This window comes from Pavona decussata, unplaced genomic scaffold (genome assembly GCF_977016875.1).
Source record: "Pavona decussata unplaced genomic scaffold, jaPavDecu1.1 SCAFFOLD_223, whole genome shotgun sequence".
In the NCBI taxonomy this organism is placed as follows: domain Eukaryota; kingdom Metazoa; phylum Cnidaria; class Anthozoa; order Scleractinia; family Agariciidae; genus Pavona; species Pavona decussata.
In genome coordinates, this window is record NW_028145628.1 from 1,636,878 (window position 1) to 1,659,787 (window position 22,910).

Below are 22,910 nucleotides of genomic sequence, written 5' to 3' on the forward strand. Positions count from 1 at the left end.
GAAACATAAAAGCGATCTCTATACGTGTTCAGTTTTTTAGTTAGGCGGTGAATGAAATAAAAATGATCCAACTCTGAATTCAATTTGAAACAAATTTTTGATCCCTCTCTGTTATCTTTAGTAAGTTTTGGAGGTTGTCAGAAAATGGTCGGAAATGTTCGCATAGACAACATTTTCCGCGCTTATGGGACCTCGCCATTGTGGGCTCATAATAGGCGTCAGCGGCATGATGTGATGCCAGTGTTGTGTAGCGGCTGCGAAGCATTTCAAAGTTGTTGTTCTTTGTATAGACTGTGTGCACGGCGGCCATGTTGGAGGACTAAAACAATAGAAGATGTTTGCATAAAAATAGAATATATTTCCCAAAGGAAAATTATTGTATTGTTTTGGTCCTCCAACATGGCCGTCGTGCACACACTCTATTAATAAACAGTTTTGCTTTGCAATACGAGTCCACTCGTTTACTGCGCTTGCAGAAAAAACTGTGCTCTCGAGAAATACCTCTGCAGGTACCTCTGCAGTTACGCATTATTCTCACATTATTCTAACAATTAACAATTTTCTTTAGATGCACTGCAGCGTCCTTACCCATAACAAAGCCATCATCAGTAAAAGCGGCTCCAACTTTGTTTTTCTTGTTCAGCTTTTCTTTACAGCTCAGCATGTATTCCACAAAGTTTAGCGTCTGAAAGAGATGAGAAAAAACACCAGAAAAGTAAAAATTTTACCTTGTGTCAAACCACATGTATCCATATTTGCAATTCAGTGTGTGGTGCTTAATATGCAGAGATGTAAACGAGTTGGATTCGCTTTGACGAAGGGACAACGCTCGAAACGTTAGCACTCGAATCTCTTTACGGTGGCAAATTGCTTTATCAACTCTTATGATAAAAACAAACATTTGTAATCAAATTGGCCTTTCATAACAAACGACATTTAACAATTATCCTGCGAAATCGCCGACGAGGCCGTAGGCCGAGTTGGTTAAAATCAGGAGATATTCCACACGATTGAGCAGGATATTTCCTTTATTATGAAACACATTGATAACAAAGGATAGGTTAATTGCCGAAAAGCTTAAGACAACCTTTATTTCGCCATTTTTCTCCCTGACAAAAGGAATAACCTATATTGCAGGATATCTGTTGACTACGGACGACGAATATTCAGTAAACCATGACCTTATTTGGGCAGTGTTACAATGTGTTGAATAATAATTCGCAATGAACGAAATCAGGGCTCAAAGCTAAAAAAAAATGGCACAAGAAACATGCAGCGAGTGCCAAGTGTGGGAAAAAGTGCATAAAGCTGAGAGCAGATCGCTTCTGTTCGCAGGCTTACCAAGAATACTTGTGCAAACACAGACTTACCAGTGGAGGGACGATGACGTAGAAGTTCCGTAAGTGCATGTTCTTGCTGTCCCTGAACTCGGGAGCAAACACATCAACGAGAAGCTTCAAATGAAAACAGAACAGGATAGATTAAAGAAGACGAAGAAGATACTTTTATTTTAAACAGGGTAATTCCTTCAGTAATTTCAAAAACAAAATTACTGTTATCAACGGAAGCCCTCACGCCCAAGTACAATGTTAAAAAATTCTAGAAATACTAAAAAGATCACACACATTAAAATGATAGGAATATAAAACTATTGAAAATCTACAAAACTAAAGATTTTTATTAAAAACCACACCGTCTTGATAGAAAAATGCCTTTTTTGTTGATTCTAACTTAACTCTCGGTAGTCTAATGTGGTTGCTCTGTCTAGTAGTCCTTTCGATGCAATCCTTATTAAGATTAAAATAATTAATAAAAAAATGCGGACAAATGTTCTTCAGTACTTTCTTAACTAAGGGTAGCACATGTTTCTCTCGTCTATAAGAAAAATTTTCATATTTTCATAAAGTAAATCCTATGTTCCGAAATAGGGACCAAAATTGCAAGACAAGCATAAAAAGTGTGATTGTTAATGTTGGTAGTTTACCTTGAAGTATTCTGTTGCACCAGCGAAGTTCTTTGCCAAGTTGTCAATTGCAGCATCTAGATTTCTGAAGCCAAAGCATGAAAATGGTTAGTTAAGTTTGGCCGCTTTACATTCCTCATTTCCCAGACTTCTCACTCAAGTATCAAGGGTTAAAAACGAGTAAGAAAGCTAAATCAAAGAGAGCATAAAAGCCAAACTAGAGTAATCAGATATGGTCAATCGCGACAAACGCAAATTATAAGTAATGAGCGGCCATCACTGAGAAAAAAACACACACAAAAAGCAACCACGTAAATGGCGCGAAGCGCGAAAAAACACGGATAGGTCATTTGCTATTTCTTCGCGATTTGTTCCCGATTGGTCAAAAAATCAAGTTTACTTTTTTGATGCTGTTGTTATCGCTCATCTTATTGCCACTGCTAGTGTTGTTGTTGCTGCTGTTGCCAAAACTCACTTGGATGCCTGTAGTGATTCTTCTGACAAATTCTCTTCCTTCACGAGCTCTTCAAAAGACACAATGTCCTCAAGGTCAGGAACGAACCTGCACAGGGACACCAATAAAGACAAAACAGGACAGTCAGCAACGCCTGGCTTCTCCTTAGCATGGAGAGGTAAGGTGTGACATTACAAACATTCTAATTCCCACTCCAGAAACTGTGAGAAGACTGGTACGAGTAAGGGATTGTAGGATCGTTTGGGTCGACGGATGGACATCGCGCCGACGAATAGAGTGTTTTCACATTACGTCACGGCGGCCATGTTGGTGTACCAAAACAAAGAAATGGCGGCCATGTTGTTGTCCCAAACTAAACCTCTGGGAATTGAACGCTATTTTTATGCAAATACTTTCTTTTGTTTCAGTAAACCAATATGGCCGGTAGTCACGTCAATGAAAACGCTCTATAACGGCATTTTCTCGGGTAGCGTGGCTCTTACTAAATAGTTTTCACCGAAAAGAGTATTTCGTTTACAACTGACTACCAAGAAATGCACTTATTCATCGGCGCAATTCCCATCCGTCTACTCAAACGATCCCATAATTCCCCACTCGTACCAGTCTCCCAGTAGTTTTAGTGAAATTGTCGCATTTGATGAAGTATTTGGAAAGACCGTCGTAAAAACGCGCACTTGACAAAATCAGCTCCTTACTCCAATTCGCGACTGAGATTTGGCGACTTTTAACACCTAATTCCTCCATGCAAATCTCTCGAATTTAGACTGATTCATATGAAATAAATGTGAATTCCTCCATACAAATCTCTCGAACTTAGACTGATTTATATGAAATAAATGTAATGGTATATTTCAAGCCTGGTGAATGAATGAGAATGATGTATTATTCAATAAGTGACACAGGCATACTCGGAGCACTCGGATTTCATTTTTCCGAGTGCTCCGAGTATGCCTGTGTCACTTTCTAGAATAATACATCATTCTCATTCATTCACCAGGCTGGAAGTATACCATCACATTCATTTCATATATACCACACATTGACATTCCAATCCTAGCAGTGTGCAGGATGTTTGTCCCATGAACCTAGTTTAACGGCCTTAGCTCCCCTGAGTCTCCAATAGCTCAGTACTAGTAACCGGAAGGTCTTAGGTTCGACTCCTGATAGGAGCACGCGAATTTCTTTTTTTACGAGTATGCCTGTGTCACGTTCTAGAATGATACATCATTCTTAGACTGATTTCTTCGACAGAAAATAAGCGAAATTTTCATTGAACGAAATAAGTCTTGCGAAAATGCTCATCTTAGCCACAAATTGCCGCGCAAACAAGGAACTAAGTTTTGAAGGGTAGAAGTGATTCATGACGCTTTTTCCAAATAACTCATCAAACTCTGCAATTTCAAAATTCTTTTCTTCAGTGTTCATACTCTTTTGGGCTTCTAAATTTCCATGACTTTCCATGACCTTTTAAAATTTTTCACGACAAAGCGTTGCCAAAATGCGCAATGTTTATTTCTAATGGCTTCTTTTGGTTTTTTTTTTTTTTTTTTTAATTGCGTTACTTCTTGCCGTTTTATTCCCTAAAACGATGCTTTCTAGGTGATTTTTCTATAAACATCATTTTCCTTGACCTTTCATGAGCCCGCGATTAAATAGCATGAGTTTTCAGGCCTGGAAAACGAAATTACAAAATTCCATGATTTTCCTGGCGTGGAAAAAAAAATTACAAAATGCCATTTCTTTCCAGGTTTTTCATGACATGTACAAACCCTGTTCTTGTGACGTCATCACGTTAGTACTCTTTATTATATAGACACGAGTGTTTTACTGGAAAATACACCAATCGTAAAATTAATACGAAACTACATCCGGGACCTGAGTGGCGTATTTTCCAAATCCTCACTAATGAGGATATTAGTGACGTCATTTCCCGTACTTTTGCGGTTGTTTGTTTGACGTCACCACACTAGTACACTATATTATACATTATCAAGCTGCCAAGATAGGAGAATGCAGAAATTGATGATCAGTTAGATCCACCTGATAGCATTGCTGCAGCAGGGAGGAGAATTCAGAAAATGATCATTAGCTAGACGCACCTGATAGCATTGCTGCAGCAGTGTAATCCTCCAGAGCGAATCATCCGAATGTAGCCCATAGCATTCCCTATCTGGCTGATGAGAACTCTGAACTGGTCTAGGTAAGTGTGCCCATCAGGAGTCAAACCAAGCTTGCGGATTCCTTTGTTGAACTTCTCCGCTCGTTCAAACGGGTATTTCTGGTCACTCTGCGCCTTCGTTTCTTTGAAGAAGCGAATATCCTGTCAGGAAATAACACTAGTTGTCAATTAAGCTAACTGGGTCACCTGGCTGGTACACGCACGAAGCGACGACGAGAAGGAAAGAGCCCAGAAGCAACCTCGTCCCAAGAGCTTTTCCGTTGTAAATTGGAAGGGGTGCAAGAGCCTCGGCAACGAAGTTAAGCACACTGAACGAGGTCACACGCAATTTAGTTTTATCAACTGAGTTGAAAAAATAATTTAGCCACCGTTGAGAGATTTGAGAGTAGAGGTTTCAAGAGTCAGTTCTTTGTCAGGAAGTAAGGGTATAAAAGGGGCCTGGCCAAGGCATTCTCATCTTCAGTTGTCAATAATAATAATAATAATAATAAGAAGAAGAAGAAGAAGAAGAAGAAGAAGAAGAAGAAGAAGAAGAAGAAGAAGAAGAAGAAGAAGAAGAAGAAGAAGAAGAAGAAGAAGAAGAAGAAGAAGATTTTTATATTTTATCGCTAATTTTATTTTTTTAACTCAGCAGTTTTCTTTTTATAGTTCCTTAAGATCGCATAGGTTACGCTGCGCGCCCTATGTGGTTCTATTTTAGCATCCATACGTTTATTAACTACACATAATAATAATCCATTTATATAGCGCCTTTTCTACAAGATTCAAAGGCGCTGTTTACAAAAAATTAGAAAGAACTAAAAAAGTAGAAATGATCACAAGAAATTCGCTCAATCAACCATCACAGCGTAAACAACTGACACATATCTTTTTCAACGGCCCTTACCCGGCCGATAAAATTGACTTATGAGAATGATGTATTATTAAGTAATGACACAGGCAAACGCGGAAAATGAAATTCCCTATCAGGAGTCAAACCTAAGACCTTCCGATTACTAGTTCAGATGCTCTACCACTGAGCTACAGGAGACTCTTGGGAGCTAAGGCCATTAAACTAGGTTCATGGGACAAAAACCCTGCGTACTGCTAGGATTGGATTGCAATGATTGAAAATTGGCTTAGTTTTCAGAACAAATCCTGTTAAACAAATTAGAATTCGATGCTGATATTCCTACGCTGATGTTATGACATTTTAAGGCATATTTTTTCAAAGGACGCTTAAGTCAACAACTTGCCACGACTGATCGGCGTATAAATTTGCATCTCACGCCCACAAAAGTGTGAAAAAAAGGAGGCGCTTGCTCTTTTTATAACAGAACTTCTTGTTTAAGGTGGCCAAATTACCTTACCAACTCAGTCGATAAAACCAAACATTCGTTTCCTCTCGCTCATTGAAGCAGCACCACAGTTTCTTTAGAAACTAACCTGCTTATGGAATAAATGTGATGGTATGTTTTAAGCCTGGTGAATAAATGAGAATGATGTATTATTCAGTAAGTGACACAGGCATACTCGAAAAAAAATTTCCGAGTATGCCTGTGTCACTTGCTAAATAATACATCATTCTAGCCTGCTTATCTAAGTCTCACACTTGGGGGAGGGGAGTGGGGGACTCCCATATAAAACCGACGGGGGTGATCGTCGTACCTTTAAGGGGTTAACATTCGTGGTTTGGTATCCCCTAGGGTTCTTAAGTCTACAATGACTTCCCTCAGAGGTATGGTGGTACCTTTTAGGGTACTAAGCCGAAAAATACGAGAGAGGAAGTTAACCCTTTATCATTTTTATGAATTATGCCCTTTTAGTAACTTAATACCTCAGGATCCATTTAATGTTCGCACTTAGTCATTATGCAGTGATTTAAGGTTGTTTTTTTATATTATTACATATATATTTTTAATCCTTTTCCTGTAAATAAAACGTAATTCAACCCTTGGGTTGCAAAGTTGTATTCATTAATTATCTATCTATATCTATCTCTAAAAGTCAGTCAACTGATTTGGCACCTCTTAGGGGTAAAAAACTGTCCGGACCACGCGCACAAAATACAATTCTGGTACCTTTTAGGGGCTCTTTTCAAAATTTACGAAGATCACTCCCGTGACTTTTATACGGGAGCCCCCTCCCCCACCGGGGTCTCACATACCTTGATTAGTCGCGCCTTGATGTGTTCATCATACAAGAACTGTGAGAAGATGAAAAATTTCTTGCGAAGAAACTGATAGGTAAAGTTCACAGTTGTGTTCATGATTCCCGAGCCGTGTGTTCGGATAGAGTTGGCGATATGGCGAATGTTGATAGTGTTTAAATGCTTGTTGTTTGATGCCGTTTCCACGAAAATCTGAAATGATCAACATGAAATATAATTGTTACTCAGTTGTTAACTAGCTTTGAAACGAAGCAGCATCTATCACCTCACATAAATTCACCTTCCACTCATGGTCACATGCTGTAACAGAGTCATGGGGATATCCGTGGCGAACTACAGGTCATGCGCACTTAACTTCAAATCTGGCAATGCATGCTGAAAGGGTTTTATTAGTGAGGGAGACAATGCCATCTAGGAGCCCATGTGGCTCAGAGGTTAGAGCGTCGGATTTGTAATCTGGAGGTTCCGGGTTCAATTCCCACTCTGGCCGCTTGCCCGAGTTGTTCAACTTCTCGCCCGCGTTTGTAAATAGAGAGCTGGTCTGCCTCCTCCCAGTTGAGCAAGCCTGGGCAGCTAAATGCACGTCAACTACAGAGAGGTTTTCAAGTAATTAGCGTTTGGTTTCGCTTCACTGTACTCGGTCATTGGTTAACAAAACCCGCGCCAACCAACCAATGAGAAGCAAAAGCAAAAACTGACCTATCGTGTCTTGGCTGAACACGTTTTCCCGCGCTTGGCGCCGGTTACATGTATTTACTTCGAGTTCTGACTGGCTCATTCAGGTGCTCTGTTTGCGTCTGTTGCGATTGGTCGGTTTTGGTTTTACCATAGTCAATTGAAAACTGCTCTAAACAACAAATTTACATTTCATTTTAACATTCACCTGATTGTTGAGGTTGTATAGATATCGCGAAACGAACACGTGAATGTTTCGCATGATTTCCAACACGTCCAGGCCCTGTATATTGAATATTATAACAATGTTGTTAAAGACAATAAAGAATTTGTTACAAGAGCAGCAAACTTTCCTTAACAGAAGGAGAACTAGATCAGTAATTACTCCTTCGATTTCCTTGTAATGAATTAATGTAATGTTCACTGTGTTTAACTGTTAATAAAGCATAAAAATATTTTCAAAAAATTCCTCCTTCATTTAACAAATCAACGGCAGTTTTCTATAGTCTTAACTTTTACAGGCCATTCAAAAACTCCTTAACAATTCATAAGCCATTGACCTATCAAATTGTCGATAATACATCACGTGCAGTGACTTTATATCGATAAACCTCTTCCTTATTAGTATGTGGTATTTTGTCATCTGATGAAACGCTCCTCATAAGTATGCAGTGTTTCTCTCGTATGCTAATTTTCAATGTTCACAAAAGCATCATTGATATGAACTCTACTGACAAACGCTTTTCCAGGAATGTTTTTGAAGGCGTTCAAAAAACTCGCCCGTGTTTTATCAGGTCTAAAAACACTCGGCTGCGCCTCGTGGTTTTAAACCGCATAAAACACTCCTTGTCGTTTTTTAAACATTACTAAATGACGTCATGAAATGTTCAAAACTCAAGTTTTGAACATTTTATGACGTCCATTTATGGTCAATAAGAGTATAGACTATAGAAAACTGCCGTCAATTTGTTTTGTACGATAACATGGAAAACGTACGAGCGGAATTGGCTTTATTTTCCGTTGAGAAAGCGCGCGCGTTACATCTGACGTCATTTTGTTGTCTGTACTCTTATAGAAAATAGCTATGAGCAAATCAGTGCGGGGATTTTAACAGTTATTGTAAAAACTGTGTTAGTTCATCAGCATCTATAAATTCAACGGTATTATTTCAGTAAATGGTTTAAAACCTGGTTCCAGATTCACAAAGTCCTTTTAAGTTAAGATGTATCCCAAATATTGTTCCTTGACAAAAGCCTATTATTGAGCTGACAATAGACTATTATTAAGAAACAATACTTAAAGGGAACCTCCACTCCGATAACAAGTGGACGGTAAATTGTTTGAAATAGTGTCTAAATTCTCAATTTTAGTTTAAAAAGTAGAAGTGACATTCAAGTGTGCTAAAAATTAACATGGTTATGGCCTATTTTCGATTTTAAATTTCCCAGGCGCCGCCATTTTGGATTTTATGAGGCATTCACATCTAAAATCGACAATCATATCTAATTTTAAGCACACTTGAATGTTGTTTCTACGTCTTAAACTAAAATGTAGAATTTAGACACTATTTTCAACAATTGACCGTCCATTTGTTTTCAGAATGGAGGTTCCCTTTGAGATATCTGGGGAGCGCTTCATGAATCTGTCCCCAGGAGACATGCCACAAGTTGATAAATTATGACCATGCATCTGGGTCAGTGTGCTCCTGAGAAAGACAAGCTGAGCGGAAGTCACCAGAGTCAATCGTCTTTCATTACTTTGGGAATTTTAGAGATGTTTGGAAAATTTAGTTATGAATGCAAGAACTGATTCAGCAAATGACAGGGAGATACTGGGAAGAGATCTCCATAAATGCACGCTAATGAGATTCATGAACTGTATGATAGACATCACAAGGTGTCCCCTAACCTTAATTCTGACTAAAACACGCATAATTCTCTCAAACATGAAGTCACATGAAAACGACAAAAAGACTTGTCTTACATAAAGTACCCAAATTCAGGGTTAGGTGCACTTCTGGACATAAGTGTACTCGGAAAAAAAGAAATCCGAGTGCTCCTATCAGGAGTCGAACCTAAGACCTTCCTGGTACAAGAACTGTTTCCATAGTGACTGATCAGTTTCACAATTCCTGCAACCCCTCTCCATCTTTGCTCAATGCCTCTCAAACTCATTAATAATTCAAAAGTCAAAGGCAAAGGAAATTATGCACCGTGACGTGTTTGGATATCTGATGAAAAACTCCTCGTTTTTACATCCTTAATTTCGCCTTCAAAATCAGTTTCTTTGAGAAGTTCCTCGAACCTCGAAGTTCGTCAAAAATACTCCGCTACGCGTCGTATTTTCAACTCTCCTCTCAGTGTTTGATATGTGATGAAACACTATGTCTCGTGTTTGATATATTACATGAAAATTTCAAGACAAAATCAGCCACTAATCACCAACCTGCTCCAGTGTTTGGCTTGGCAGATGAGCCTCCGTCATCTCCAGTCCATATTTCTGGCTGGCCTGGTTTCTCATTTCACCGTAAGTCCTCCAATCATGTAGAGCCACTGTTGTCAGGTTATAAAACGTCGCGTCCAGGTAATGGGTCACGTGTTCTACAAGAAGGAAACGACATCAGCAACTTACAGTGCATGTCAGGTCACCGTGCACCGCACTGTATTTGAACGCCATAGCGTGTTTATTAATTGTCATACTTTATATAAGCACCTGCACATTGCCAATGTATGTACGTGTGTATGTACGTACGTCCGTCCGTCCGTACGTACGTACGTACATACATACACTATTTATTCTCGAATTTGCAGAGTAGCACGACAGCTTATTTCTTCGAGCTAGCTAATGTTGTTAAAATGAATAACCCTTGTGAAAATTTTTCCGAGATCTCGCCGAGATCTCGGCCGAGATCGCGGGCGAGATCTCGGCGCGTTTTTGGCCGCCGAGATTTTCATCTCGCCGAGATCTCGGCCGAGATCTCGGCGCGTTTTTGGCCGCCGAGATTTTTATCTCGCCGCGATCTCGGCCGAGATCTCGCCACTAATCTCGGCGCGTTTTTGGCCGCCGAGATTTTCATCTCGATGAGATCTCGGCCAAAAACGCGCCGAGATTAATGGCGAGATCTCGGCGAGATGAAAATCTCGCCGGCAAAAAAACACGCCGAGATCTCGCCAAATCTCGGCGGCCAAAAACGCGCCGAGATTAGTGGCGAGATCTCGGTGAGATGAAAATCTCGCCGGCCAAAAACGCGCCAAGATCTCGCCAAATCTCGGCGGCCAAAAACGCGCCGAGATTTAAGTGGTGAGATCTCGGTGAGATGAAAATCTCGGCGGCCAAAAACGGGCCGAGATCTCGCCAAATCTCGGCGGCCAAAAACGCGCCGAGATCTCGCCAAATCTCGGCGGCCAAAAACGCGCCGAGATTAGTGGCGAGATCTCGGTGAGATGAAAATCTCGGCGGCCAAAAACGCGCCGAGATTAGTGGCGAGATCTCGGTGAGATGAAAATCTCGGCGGCCAAAAACGCGCCGATCTCGCCAAATCTCGGCGGCCAAAAACGCGGAGAGATTAGTGGCGAGATCTCAGTGAGATGAGAATTTTAGACGGCTAAAAAAATGCAGCGAGGAATCCCTGGCGGGATCTCGGCGAGCAAGCATCTGCAGCGGTGTACTGAAAATTTGATCGTCAGACGTGAAAGTAAAGCTTTTTGGTTTGAAATTCTTAATCAGCGGAATAACATTGGAAGGATACTCATAACCGAACTACGTTCTGCCCCTAAGCATTTTCCACGAAAAAGTGAATATATAACTTCTGTAAGTAGGCCCGGTTCAGACGCCGAACTTTTCATGAGCCGAACCTAATACCTCGAATTAAGTACATGAAAAGTTCGGCGTCTGAATCAGTTGAAAACGGCTGTTTCAATTTGGAACGGCTCAGCCGTTCTTCCCGCCTGGCTCAGCCGGGAATTTCGGCTTTAGAACGGCTTTGATTCAGACGTCGAACTTTGCATGAGCCGAACCTAATGCATAAATTATTATAACGTATTTCAAATAAAAAAATTAAAACTAAAAAAAAAAACCGCTTACATTTCGATTGGTTTTGCTTCAAGTAAACTAAGTTCGTCTAATTAAGTTCGGCGTCTGAATCAAAAGGCGGGATTTTCGTGATTTGGACCGACCTTAATTTGAATTAAGTTCGGCTCGTGAAAAGTTCGGCGTCTGAACTGGGCCTAAACAACCACTTACTTTCTACCGTATCATTTGAATCATTACGGCTGGGAAATCTGGACAAAAGAGCAAAACTAAGCGGTAAGCTTATGATGTAAATGAATTGTGCCAACTAACTGCTTCAAATTGAAAACGAATATAGAAGTTGTGAATCACCAACAATTTATTTCAAAAATTTTACCTTCGAGGTTTCGAGTTATAAAGACAAAATTGTTCGTGTAGCTAATTACGCTTTGTGAAAGCTTCTATCGATTTCTAAACAAACTCTTTTACTCGCAGTGTTTCTTTAAGCTATTAAGTAAGATGAAATACGGATAAATAATATAAGAAACTAACCTCTTTCTCAATCAAGAGATACAAGGCTTTGGAAGAAAGCCATTAAAATCTCAATTCTCGCGCAAACTTGATGGTCACTTCCACTGAGTTGATTCTTAACACGCTTATAGCTTAACGAGCTTGAATATCCCTTTAGCGAATTTTAAGTCCTCCTTCTCCAGCACCTTAATTATCCAGGACATTCCGTATTCCGTAAAAAATGTGCGGTGACTGAGTTCATAGTGTGCAGTTCAGTTTAGTTCAGTTAGTTCGGATACCGTAGTTTGTTAACTTAATCAGCATCATTTTTGTTGACCAGTGCTCATCATATCCCTTGTGTGCTATTCTCCGGTTGACCACAAGTTCTTTTATCATGATTTCCAGCCATAAACGAATGGTTAACTTGTCATGAAGCTTAACTTTTCTTATTTTCTGCGGTTAAGAGCAGGATTAATTTTTGTGGCCTCGCAAACCTCAAGTCAAACTTTTTTTTAGCTTACGCGAGCATCGCCGGGTGGCGTGATTGAATTAACCAATCACATCGCCCAATTCACGTTGTTGTTGGGGACTTTCGCGCCATTTGTCAAGTGGCAAGCCGCGGAGACGGCAAGTTGTTTACGAGGATTGAGAGACAGATTGTGAGGGAAAAGAGCACAATCAAAAAATGTCGACAACTGAAGACAGTGTAATGAAAAGGGAAAGAACGCGTTTTCAAAAATTGTGCTACCTGTACCGAAAAATCGTTCGCAGCAGGCATTACGACATAACTGAAACGCCTTTTGAGGGACAAAAATCGCCTAAAAAGGTGAGTTAAAGATTTAGACAATAAAACGATAAGATTATCAGGTCAATGAATTCATTTTATGATAGTAAATAAGTATGTTAACGAGCGTCCGGTATGAGCAGCGTTCTTCTCACTTTTATCTTAAGACGCGCACTTAATATTAATCTGCCGAAGCGCGATCTCGGCTAACAATTTAAATCAATTTAATAATTAAAGCTCATCTATTTCCAGTTATAGCATGAAAAAATGAAAGCAAACATTATTTTCACCGAGGGTTAAGGTGAAGTTTTAACTCATTCAACCTCATAACTTAATCCTTACCACTGAAGAGTTCACATGTCTTCGTTTCGAATCTGGCGAAGATCGCGGTGTCTTGTCGAGATCGTGGTTGTCTCGGCAAGATTTTGGTTTTCTCGCCGAGATCGCATTTGTCTCGGCGAGATCTCGCCTGTCTCGGTGCCCCTAAAAATCTCGCCGCGAATCTCGCCGAGATGGAAGACGCAACCGCAATCTCAGCGAGATCTCGCTGAAGTTTTTCGCTCTCTAAAAATCTCGCCGAGATCTCGGTTACCTCGCCGAGATCTCGCCTCCCTCGGCGAGATCTCGGTTACCTCGACGAGATCTCGCCTACCTCGGCGAGATTAACGCGATCTCGGCGAGATCTCGCAGAAATTTTTTCCCGCTAAAATTCTCGCCGAGAATTACTGAAATCTCGCCGAGATCTCGGTCAACTCGGCGAGATCTCGCCAATCTCGGCAAGATAACCGAGATCTCGGCGAGATCTCGCTGAAATTTTTACAAGGGAAAATAAATAAATGTAGTGTAAATCGCGTTGAGTTATGAGACGGACATTCTTGCACGGCGCGAATAATACAATGAAACGTAGCGTTAAGACTCCATTATATAGCAAACAGATTCCACTTGGCCGCGCGTGCGTACTCTGATGACGCACAGGTGACGTCAAAACGATGTACATTACATAGAACAAAGAACTACGCTACATGCCGCAGGCGCGTTGCAGTTATTTGCGTGACTGATGTTCTTTCCACGTTTTGACGCCCTCTGTGAGTTATCAGACGATACCTGAAGTTTCGAACAAGAACAAACGGCAAACAAACACTGGATGAGAGCGCAACACGTGGTACAGATCAGGGCCAGGGTTTTGTGAATCCCGCCACAAGACTTGTTCTATTGACATTCATACCGCTTGCCACTAAATATCGCGTTTTCGCAGATTAACCATGAATACTGAAGTAAAGCTAGCCTAGGGGGAGACTTACGTTTGATGTTGATGAACTGATGGAAAAATCTGATGGGTCTTATCTTCAAAAACTGAGAAAGGTCTCTCATGCCAACCTGTGGGAAGACAAACAACGGATTTGCTCAAGACGAGATGAGATGCAGCGCAAATAGGTGACGCAGACACAACAAAAAGAACTTGTGGAGTATAACACTTTTTTGGGGGGAGGGGGGGGGCAATTTAAACTAATTTATTAAACCATGACAGGCAATTATAACGAAAACGTATTGGGACGTTTTTCCCTATGTGGCGATAATTTGAAAAAACTTTGGGTAACCAGTTGTTTCTAATTAAAGATAATTACTGAACTATGAGCCCTGAAACACTCAAACAGGTCTTCGAGCATGCGTGTGAAAAAAGCGAGCTCATAACTGGCTTCAAAGAAGAAGCAGATAAATTTCTAATGCACGGACTTTCATAAAAGTGTCTAGCCGCACAGAAGTTAAAATTCCACACTTAGAAAAATAGAAATTGTCATTAAAAGCTTGCTTTATAAATGAAAAGGCCTTGGTTAACACAATTAACAAACCTTGAAGGGATTTCTGTCATCTAACTGAAGATGCTGATGGATGTGAAGGCGCAGATCTGTTTCAATGTCGCGGCACAGCGGCTGAAGCAAGTGCTGCAAGAACAATATTACAAATACAATTAATAATAATAATAATAGTAATAATAATCATAATAATAATAACAATAATAAAGCTTTAAAAGTTCATAAAATTTTTAAAGTTTGTCAAAGGCATATATTTAATTCCATATTGACTCTCTGTTTTATAAATTTGATATTTTCTTGTGTATTTTATATAATGAGTACATAAGTCATTTTGCTCATCGGCTCATAGGTTACGCTGGCCGCCCTATGAAGTTGTTTCGCATGGATGCATTTATACGTTTTAGATTGCCTAATAATAAATTATCCATTTATAAAGCGAATTTTAAGCTAACAATGTTCAAATGTCCTGTTATAACGGATAATTTAAGTAACTTGTAACATTTTGAAATGACAAAATACTTCAAAAACTCATTAATAATTCATAAGCCCATTGACCTAATCAAATGGTCGACAAAACGTCACGTGCAGTGGTTTTTTAAAAACCCGATAAAACCTCCTCCTTATCAGTATGCGGTGTATAATGTTTTTCTCGTATGCCATTTTCCAACGTTCACAAAAGCATCATTGTTATGATCTCTCTTGACACACGCTTTTCCAGGAATGTTTTTGAAGCAGTTCAAGAAACTCGCAGCACGTGTTTTATCAGGTCTAAAACCACTCGGCTGTGCCTCGTGGTTTTAAATCCCGATAAAACACTGCTGCTCATGTTTTAAACATTGCATACTTGCAACTGAAATCCATAAATAATGGTTCAGGTTTGCTGCTCAATTGCCATACCGGTGTGCCATAACATTAGTAAGTGTCATTGGCTACGAACTACCGGGATGAAAAAGGAATGAAAACCAAAAAAAAAAAGGGTGAGCGAGGAAAGTAGGACGTTCAGCTTTTCCATGTACCACCTTCACAGCAAATACCAACACATTCCTCGAACTATAACGCGTATAACTAAATATTCTGATCATATATAGGACACTGTCTCTTTAAACCCTACCTAGCAAGAGTTTTCCAAGGCTTTTCTCACGACGTTATGATGAAGCATTAATTTTTCACTTCTTCTTGCAGGAAAATTTGAACGCCACCACAAAAATTGTTCGAGTCCCATCTTTCATGTAGCCTGCGAATGCAGACGTATTTCCGGCGGTCGCTTCTCTCCGTCGAAAAAATATTTTTCGGCGAGGGAAGCGACAGCCGAAACACAAATGACGCACAGGAAAAGAGAAAAGGACGAAAACGTTTGTTACGCATGCTAGTCTCTTTATGTAGTACTTACTTCATGTAGCGTGTCACTAATCTCTTTCTCAAATGTATCCAACATGAGATGTGGGGAGGACTCATGTTTGACCTGCTGAAGGACTGGGACACAATCGCTCAGGGCGCTGATCATGTACTGAAACAATAAGATTACGGTTTAATCGTATTGCTGAATTAAGAACACAGCATAAGTCAATTGTCGCTGTACAATCGAGATCAAACCCAGTGCTGGAGGCTAGGCACTGAAGGTAATCGCCTATTTTACAGTTGTGTGCTTAGTGATGACCAGTGATCTGGCCTTGGATTGGAAGCGAGGCTGAGGTGACCTTGTTTTAATACAAACCTCACTGTTTTTCATATCTACTGGGGTTATAGTCAGTACAAATAGTATGTCTTGTTAATGTCAGCATCGTAATTGTTATAAGTAGTCTACATAGTGTTTATTATTGTAAATGTTGGTGTTGTGAAAGGCTTATAATTAAAAAAATGTAAAAAAAATTTGGAGATCATGCTGTTCTTATGCTAACTAGTTTGCATTTACATATGAAAAGCAGTGAGGTTTGTATCAAAACAAGGTCACCCCCAGCCTCACTTCCAGTCCAAGGCCAGGTCACTAAGCACACAACTACAAAATTACCTATACATCTGACGGTTCAGTTCTGGTTGACGCCGTCTGGGTTATGGTAGAGTAGGGGGTGGGGGAGGGGGGCACACGGGGAAACTGATAGTGAATGTAACTGTAACTCTGAGAGATTTTTCTCCGGTTTTCCCCTCTCCCCCAAAAACCAACACTTTCAAATTCCAATTCGAGCTGGAGTACCGCCCAAATAGTCCTCTGAACTAAAACTTAGAGATATAAAAGTGATTTGTTATAAAAATTAATCCTTGATTAGCATTTTAAAAGACAAGGTCGCAACTTACGTGAATGCGATGAACGTCCGTTGCACTCTCATACAAGTCATCCAAATAAATTGGAAACACAACCTTAAGTGAAAGACAAAAAAGTTACATACAATGTTGACCAACGTTGTGGAAATATAAAAAGCAATACGCTGATCCACCCTGTACCATTGAAAAGAGGTACTTCCCCACGTCTAGCCTCGCAGATCAGTTGGTAGAGCAACAGAGGATCGAATCCGGAGGCCGTGGGTTCGATTCGCGCCGAGGTCAGAGATTTTTTTCTTTGGCCCTTGCGGTCTCCCATTTCCTTACTAGGGCTAACCCTCAGTAGGAGTTTTATGGGTTTGCTGGGCACTTTAACAAACATTTCAAAGTTGATTCTCTCAACCATCAAAAAGCTAACAGTTGACCAACCCTGTGCCAGTGTAAAAGGCAAAATCTTGACGTCCCTGTGCCAGTGTAAAAAAACAAAATGTTGACCCATCCTGTGCCAGTGTAAAAAACAAACGTACACCCCTATCCCCTTGCCAATGAAAGCAAAAAAGTCCACCCTCTACCCCCTTGCCAATGAAAGCAAAAGTCGACCTACCCTGTGTCAGTGTAAAAAGCAAAAAGTCGACCCACTCTGTGCCACTGTGAAAAGCAAAATGTTGACCTACCCTGTGCCAGTGTAAAAAGCAAAATGTTGACCTACCCTGTGCCAGTGTAAAAAGCCACAGTCGCAAGCTTTCTTGACTCTTGCTCTCAGATCGCTGATGATGTTGACTCTCTTCATTACACCAGTCAGACTCGTCATCTCTTCATCACGAAGCGATTTCTGTGTTGCGAAAAAAATCAGGATAGATTTACAGTTCACATTATTGCTGTAACTTTTTATATCGATTGATCTGAATGTATGATATCACAAATTTTATTTATGCACGTTCGTATTTTGAACGAGCTTTTTAACTCCTAGACGTAACGTGTTAAAATGATTGATTGATTGATTGATTGATTGATTGACTGACTGACTGATTGATCGATCGATCGATCGATCGATCGATCGATCGATCGATCGATCGACTGACTGACTGACTGACTGATCGATCGACTGACTGACTGACTGACTGATTGCCCAGCTCACTTAATATTCAAGTTAAAACACTGCTCCTTCAGTCCTGACTGTGTGACTGCATGACTGAAGGACCGCCAGTTGTACTAACTTAGGAACAAGCACGCTACACATGTAATATACCTCGTTCTTTAAGCCATTAGCCTGCAACTGCGTGACTAAAGGACTGAAGGACTGCCAGTTGTACCAACTTAGACTAAATTACTTACGAACTGTGTTCCAACGTGAAGACCCAGCTGAGTGATAAGTCTGCGTTCCTTTGTGGCTAAAACAAATCACAGTATCAATGGCCTTATTTAAATAATTCAATAAAGAGAAAAACATTGGCTAAGATGATAACCACTACGTAAAGTTTGCATTTCTAAACAACCACAAAGTACTGCCACTGGATTTAAGGAGCTATTTTTTTTTTAATCATGTAATCAGTCTTCATGTAAGAATGCATTAGAAATGTACAACAAATTGCTTAATGACTTAAAGCCATGCAACATAATGTGCTGATTGAATGTCCCATAATGGTGCTGCCTTTCACATGAAACCAGAACCTCTTGGAGCAAGGATGAGAACCAACAACAAACTCAACCCACATATGAAGCTATATGACGCCTAGTCCAGGAATCAAACCTTAGCCATATTGTGTTGAAAAGTTTCGCTCACCAACGCGTCAACAGTCAGAAAACACACCGAAACGAATCCAGCACTCGGTACACGCAACTTTTATTCAAAGGCAAAGAGAAAGAGTGAACAATACGCTTAGATAACGTGGCAGTACTTTCTAGAATCACAACCTACCAAAAACTGGTTTAACCGGTAATTTCCCGCATTACGAACATCACAGTTGGCTCAAAATAGCTTCTGGAAACTTTTGGAAACCGATACAGTTTATGAATGCGTAAATGATCTCTAAACAGTCTCTAAATCCATTGAGGACATTTCGCTAAGAGTGTACATGTATTTACAGCATATTGGTGGGAGGCGAGTCCTCTCACTACTGTGCTATCCCTGTAGTCTTAAGGCATTAAGTGTACTTGTACCTGGTCCATTTAGAGCATTCTGCACAAGCACAAGAGCCGCCAGTACATCCTAGACAAGACGAATAAAATGAATGACTTTAATCAAGTGCCAAAAGTATTTAATACTGTAACATTAACGGGGGAAGCTATGAATCAGAGAAATAAATATACAAAACTGAACATAAGATTTGTTAAGAACCAGGGGATTATTTACAAAGCCTGATCTTGGATTTGAGGATTTGAAAATGGGGCTACTGAGAAACAAATCCAAGTGAGCACCCTAAGCACTAGGCCATGCCTCCTCCGTTAAAACACCTTGTCATTCTCGTGAAAGAAATGTGATGTTCTGTTTTGAGCCAGGCCCCAGTTGTTCAAAGAGCAGATAACTTTATCCACTGGATAACTTGCTATTTAGCCAATAAACTGTACTCCAACAAAAGCTTTTGGCAAGTTTATAGACAAATTTTAAGGCTACAGGGCAATTCTTGCACACATTTTATCTGCTGCATAGCGACACATTCAGTAGATAAAATTATCCACTCTTTGAACAACCGGGGCCTGGTGAATAAAATATGGCAGATGTATTTTTTAGTGAGTGACACAGGCATGCTCGGAAAAAGAAAATCCAAGTTCTCCAAACAGGAGTCGAACCTATGACCTTCCCATTACTGATTTGGATGCTGAGCTATAGGACACTTGTGGGAGCTAAGCCATTAAACTAGGCTCATGTGACAAACATCCTGCATACTGCTAGAATTTGACCGTCGATGAGTGGTAAAATTATGTAAAAGAAATGTGAAGTAATTTTTTAAGCCTGGCAAATATATGATAGATGTTTTTTTTAGCCCACTAAGAAAAAGAAAATCCGAGTTCTCTGAAAAGGAATTGAGCCTATGAGATTGGTTCGATTTTTTATTTTACAAGTTGTCAAATAATTTCTTATGCACTTTTGCATCTCTCAGTTGGGATCAAAACAATTTTATGCATGATGGAAGCAACTCAAAATAAGCTAAAATGCTTAGCTATGCTTACAAGTCTCTTGTCTGTATACTTCTTATCTGCTGCGATACGTTTCTGCAGAAGATGAACAAAATCATGTATTAAAATAATAATTATTGTTATCCCACCCTGTCAGAAATCCTAAGGTGGTTCTAACTTTTGAGTCTGTGGATGGAATCCTAAAGTACAGTATGACCATACAAACGAAAGCTACTGAGCAGTAATTTCCTGTGGTTGTGTTTATTATGCTGTACAAGGTGGTTCTACCTTTTGTTTCTGTGGATAAAATCCTTAAGCGTGACCATTCAAATCAAAGCTACTGAGCAGTACCTTAATGTGGTGATGTTTGTTCTGCTAGGGTTGTTCTTAGCTTGACTTTGTACATGAAAACCGCACTACAATGTGACCATTGAGATGAACCATGGCACTACTCAGATGTTAATTAAGATTTTACATTGTTGACTTTTAAATTATTGGAGTACTAAATCTTGCCCATACCTTGGCAGTATCAATGCAAGCTAATGCCATAAATGTTAAATGCTGAAGCATGTGATTGACACTTTCTGCTATCAGCATGCTGCGCCGGTGAAATGTGTGTTCAATAGCCTGTGAGGAAACAAACACACAGCCATAAACTTTGTGTTCCACGTAAAATGGCCAGTAAGCATTAAGATCCTTTTTAGGACAGTCCCTACGTTGTAATAAAACTTGGCTTATTAATAAGTTCAATGGAGGTCTTAAAAAGAGGCTTCTCACAGCAGAAACTGGGCTCAAACATGCAATGGGTATGTTGGTTGAAGCCCCTCGTGTTTTAATAATAATAATAATAATACTAATAATGAGAATGATGTATTATTCACTAATGTCACAGGCAAACTCGGAAAAAGAAATTCCAAGTGCTTCTACAAGGCTGCTGCCTAAGAAAAATTTTAGGGAGCCCTTCGGGCTCCTAAAGTTTAAAGTTAGGAGCCCGAGCCACATTGTTAGGAGCCCAGTTTGAAATCCATGTATTGTTTTTCCAAGATCATTACATAGGTTATAGAGGTTCTTGCACACTTTAATAAGAATTCGCCGGGCCTAATAAATAACACGTAAACAAGAATTAACCGAATTATTTACTTTCATTTATTAATTTATTCAATTAACTTCCACATCTGTTGTGTTCAATGTGACCTAGAAGAGCCTTCAAAGAATTTTCTAAAATGTAACAATTAAACTGCTTCTTACCTTTCTTAAAAGAAAAGAAAGAAGCCGTTTTTATTATAAGTGAAATATCAAGCTTACAGTATCTTTGATCTCAAAACAAACGCGGTTCAAATTTCATTAGTCAAAGAAAATTTGCATGAATTTGCGAGGCAATCACAGACAGCTACCTAGCTGATCTGCTATTTCGTTTAGAAGGTCAAGAATGTCAAGTTGTCACTACGGATTAAATAAAACCGCATTGAATATAGGTCAAATGAAGGCACAGCATCTTCGGTTGTGTTTTAAAAGCGGGAAATATATTTTATTGTTTTGAAAGAGACAGTTTCCAAATCGTTATCTATATTAATATAAATGTTCACATACGGAGTCGTAAGAAATAAACATTGCTTACCTGTTGCGAGAATTCCATTGTAGTCACTGGGCTTAAGACAAATTGCTGAAACCTTTGTCGATTTTAGCGAGAAAAGAAGAACCTTTGCCGATTTTAGCGGGAAAAGCAGAACCTTTGCCGATTTTAGCGGGAAAGGGCGCTAAGCACGTGCAGCAAGGCAGAAATACAACCAACACAAAGTTGATCATTACTTTAATTTCTTTATTCAAGGTAAAGACATCACATTACAAATATGAAATATCATACTGCGTTCTCTGGCGTGTTGTTTTTTAAAGTCTCTTGAAAATGCTGATACGTTGCAAACTGGTACATGAAATCGAACATCAAGCACGTCCAGTCGATAGCACGCAAGATAGCTTCCCATTCTCGCCACAAAAAAGTTATCAAATCGACGAAAACCCAAGCAAACGATGAACTGCACGAATGTCAACATAGGCAACAAACAGCCCATAATTTTGCTATTCCATATTTGGAAGTCAAATCTCAGACCCAGTCTTCAACTGCCATCCGGACTCGGAAACGATGGCTTCGTTCGTTTCGACAAAGCTTCACAGTTGAACACGTTAGGTTTACATAATTTACGGTTTACTTGTGGAAATTTTATACTGCCTAATCGCATCATCGCTAACCATATCAACAGTTCCACTGTTTAAAGTCCTACTCCAGCTAAAGGAATATAATGTACAAGGAGGTTAAGTCTAATGCCGTGTGTTAAGTCAGGCGCCCGCGCGGGCTCCTTGTACCGAAATTTGGTCGCCCATGCTCTTACCTTGGGCGCCTCTGGCGACCGGGCGCCCGTTAGGCAGCAGCCTTGTTCTATCAGAAGTCAAACCTAAGACCTTCCGATTACTAGTTTGAATGCTCTACCACTGAGCTACAGGAGACTCGTGGAAGTTAAGGCCATTAAACTAGGTTCATGGGACAAACATCCTGCATACGGCTAGGGTTGGAATGTCAATGAGTGGCATATGCGCAATGAAAGGAAAATAGTTAATTAATACTAACTAATACTAACTAATAGTTAATTTATAATGAATAATTATTCATTTAACATGCGCTCATACCTTCAGAAGTTCTGTGAGCCTGCACAATGCCAGCACAGCAGTTTTGGTCAGTGGTTTAGACAGCACAAGATGCATGTTCATGACAGTACGCACCAAATGACTTACAGTGTGTGCGATAAGGATGCCCTGAAGAAAACAAAAACAAGACAAAAAACTAATCAGCATTTTACAATGCATTACGAACTCAACCATGGCCACCGACAAAAACGACACTTTGAAATTTAAAGAAATGTTCTCATTTTTTATTGGTTTACAAACTACCAAAGCCAGACTCCTTTGTTGTAAACGTGACCTGTGA

The 22,910-nt window shown here is 39.9% G+C and overlaps 1 protein-coding gene and 1 long non-coding RNA gene across 2 annotated transcripts in view; both read right to left on the reverse strand.

Moving 5' to 3' along the window:
• Positions 1 to 22,910, reverse strand: part of LOC146459073 (WASH complex subunit 4-like) — a 59,096-nt gene that overhangs the window by 24,181 nt on the left and 12,005 nt on the right. The window contains exons 14-31 of the mRNA XM_085089995.1: positions 22,613 to 22,738; positions 20,450 to 20,557; positions 19,985 to 20,026; positions 18,974 to 19,022; positions 18,149 to 18,204; positions 17,523 to 17,645; positions 16,850 to 16,912; positions 15,948 to 16,064; positions 14,594 to 14,686; positions 14,045 to 14,120; positions 9,887 to 10,041; positions 7,650 to 7,724; positions 6,764 to 6,958; positions 4,538 to 4,758; positions 2,439 to 2,525; positions 1,985 to 2,048; positions 1,371 to 1,454; positions 589 to 685 (exon numbers count right to left, since the gene is read on the reverse strand). Of these exons, the coding sequence (XP_084946121.1) occupies positions 589 to 685; positions 1,371 to 1,454; positions 1,985 to 2,048; positions 2,439 to 2,525; positions 4,538 to 4,758; positions 6,764 to 6,958; positions 7,650 to 7,724; positions 9,887 to 10,041; positions 14,045 to 14,120; positions 14,594 to 14,686; positions 15,948 to 16,064; positions 16,850 to 16,912; positions 17,523 to 17,645; positions 18,149 to 18,204; positions 18,974 to 19,022; positions 19,985 to 20,026; positions 20,450 to 20,557; positions 22,613 to 22,738 (1,831 nt within the window). The remainder of the gene's footprint in view (positions 1 to 588; positions 686 to 1,370; positions 1,455 to 1,984; positions 2,049 to 2,438; positions 2,526 to 4,537; positions 4,759 to 6,763; positions 6,959 to 7,649; positions 7,725 to 9,886; positions 10,042 to 14,044; positions 14,121 to 14,593; positions 14,687 to 15,947; positions 16,065 to 16,849; positions 16,913 to 17,522; positions 17,646 to 18,148; positions 18,205 to 18,973; positions 19,023 to 19,984; positions 20,027 to 20,449; positions 20,558 to 22,612; positions 22,739 to 22,910) is intronic.
• Positions 11,263 to 13,565, reverse strand: LOC146459074 (uncharacterized). The gene is made up of 3 exons (XR_014858073.1): positions 13,376 to 13,565; positions 11,684 to 13,335; positions 11,263 to 11,551 (listed from the first exon to the last, which is right to left on the reverse strand). It is a non-coding gene; the product is annotated as an uncharacterized LOC146459074 (long non-coding RNA).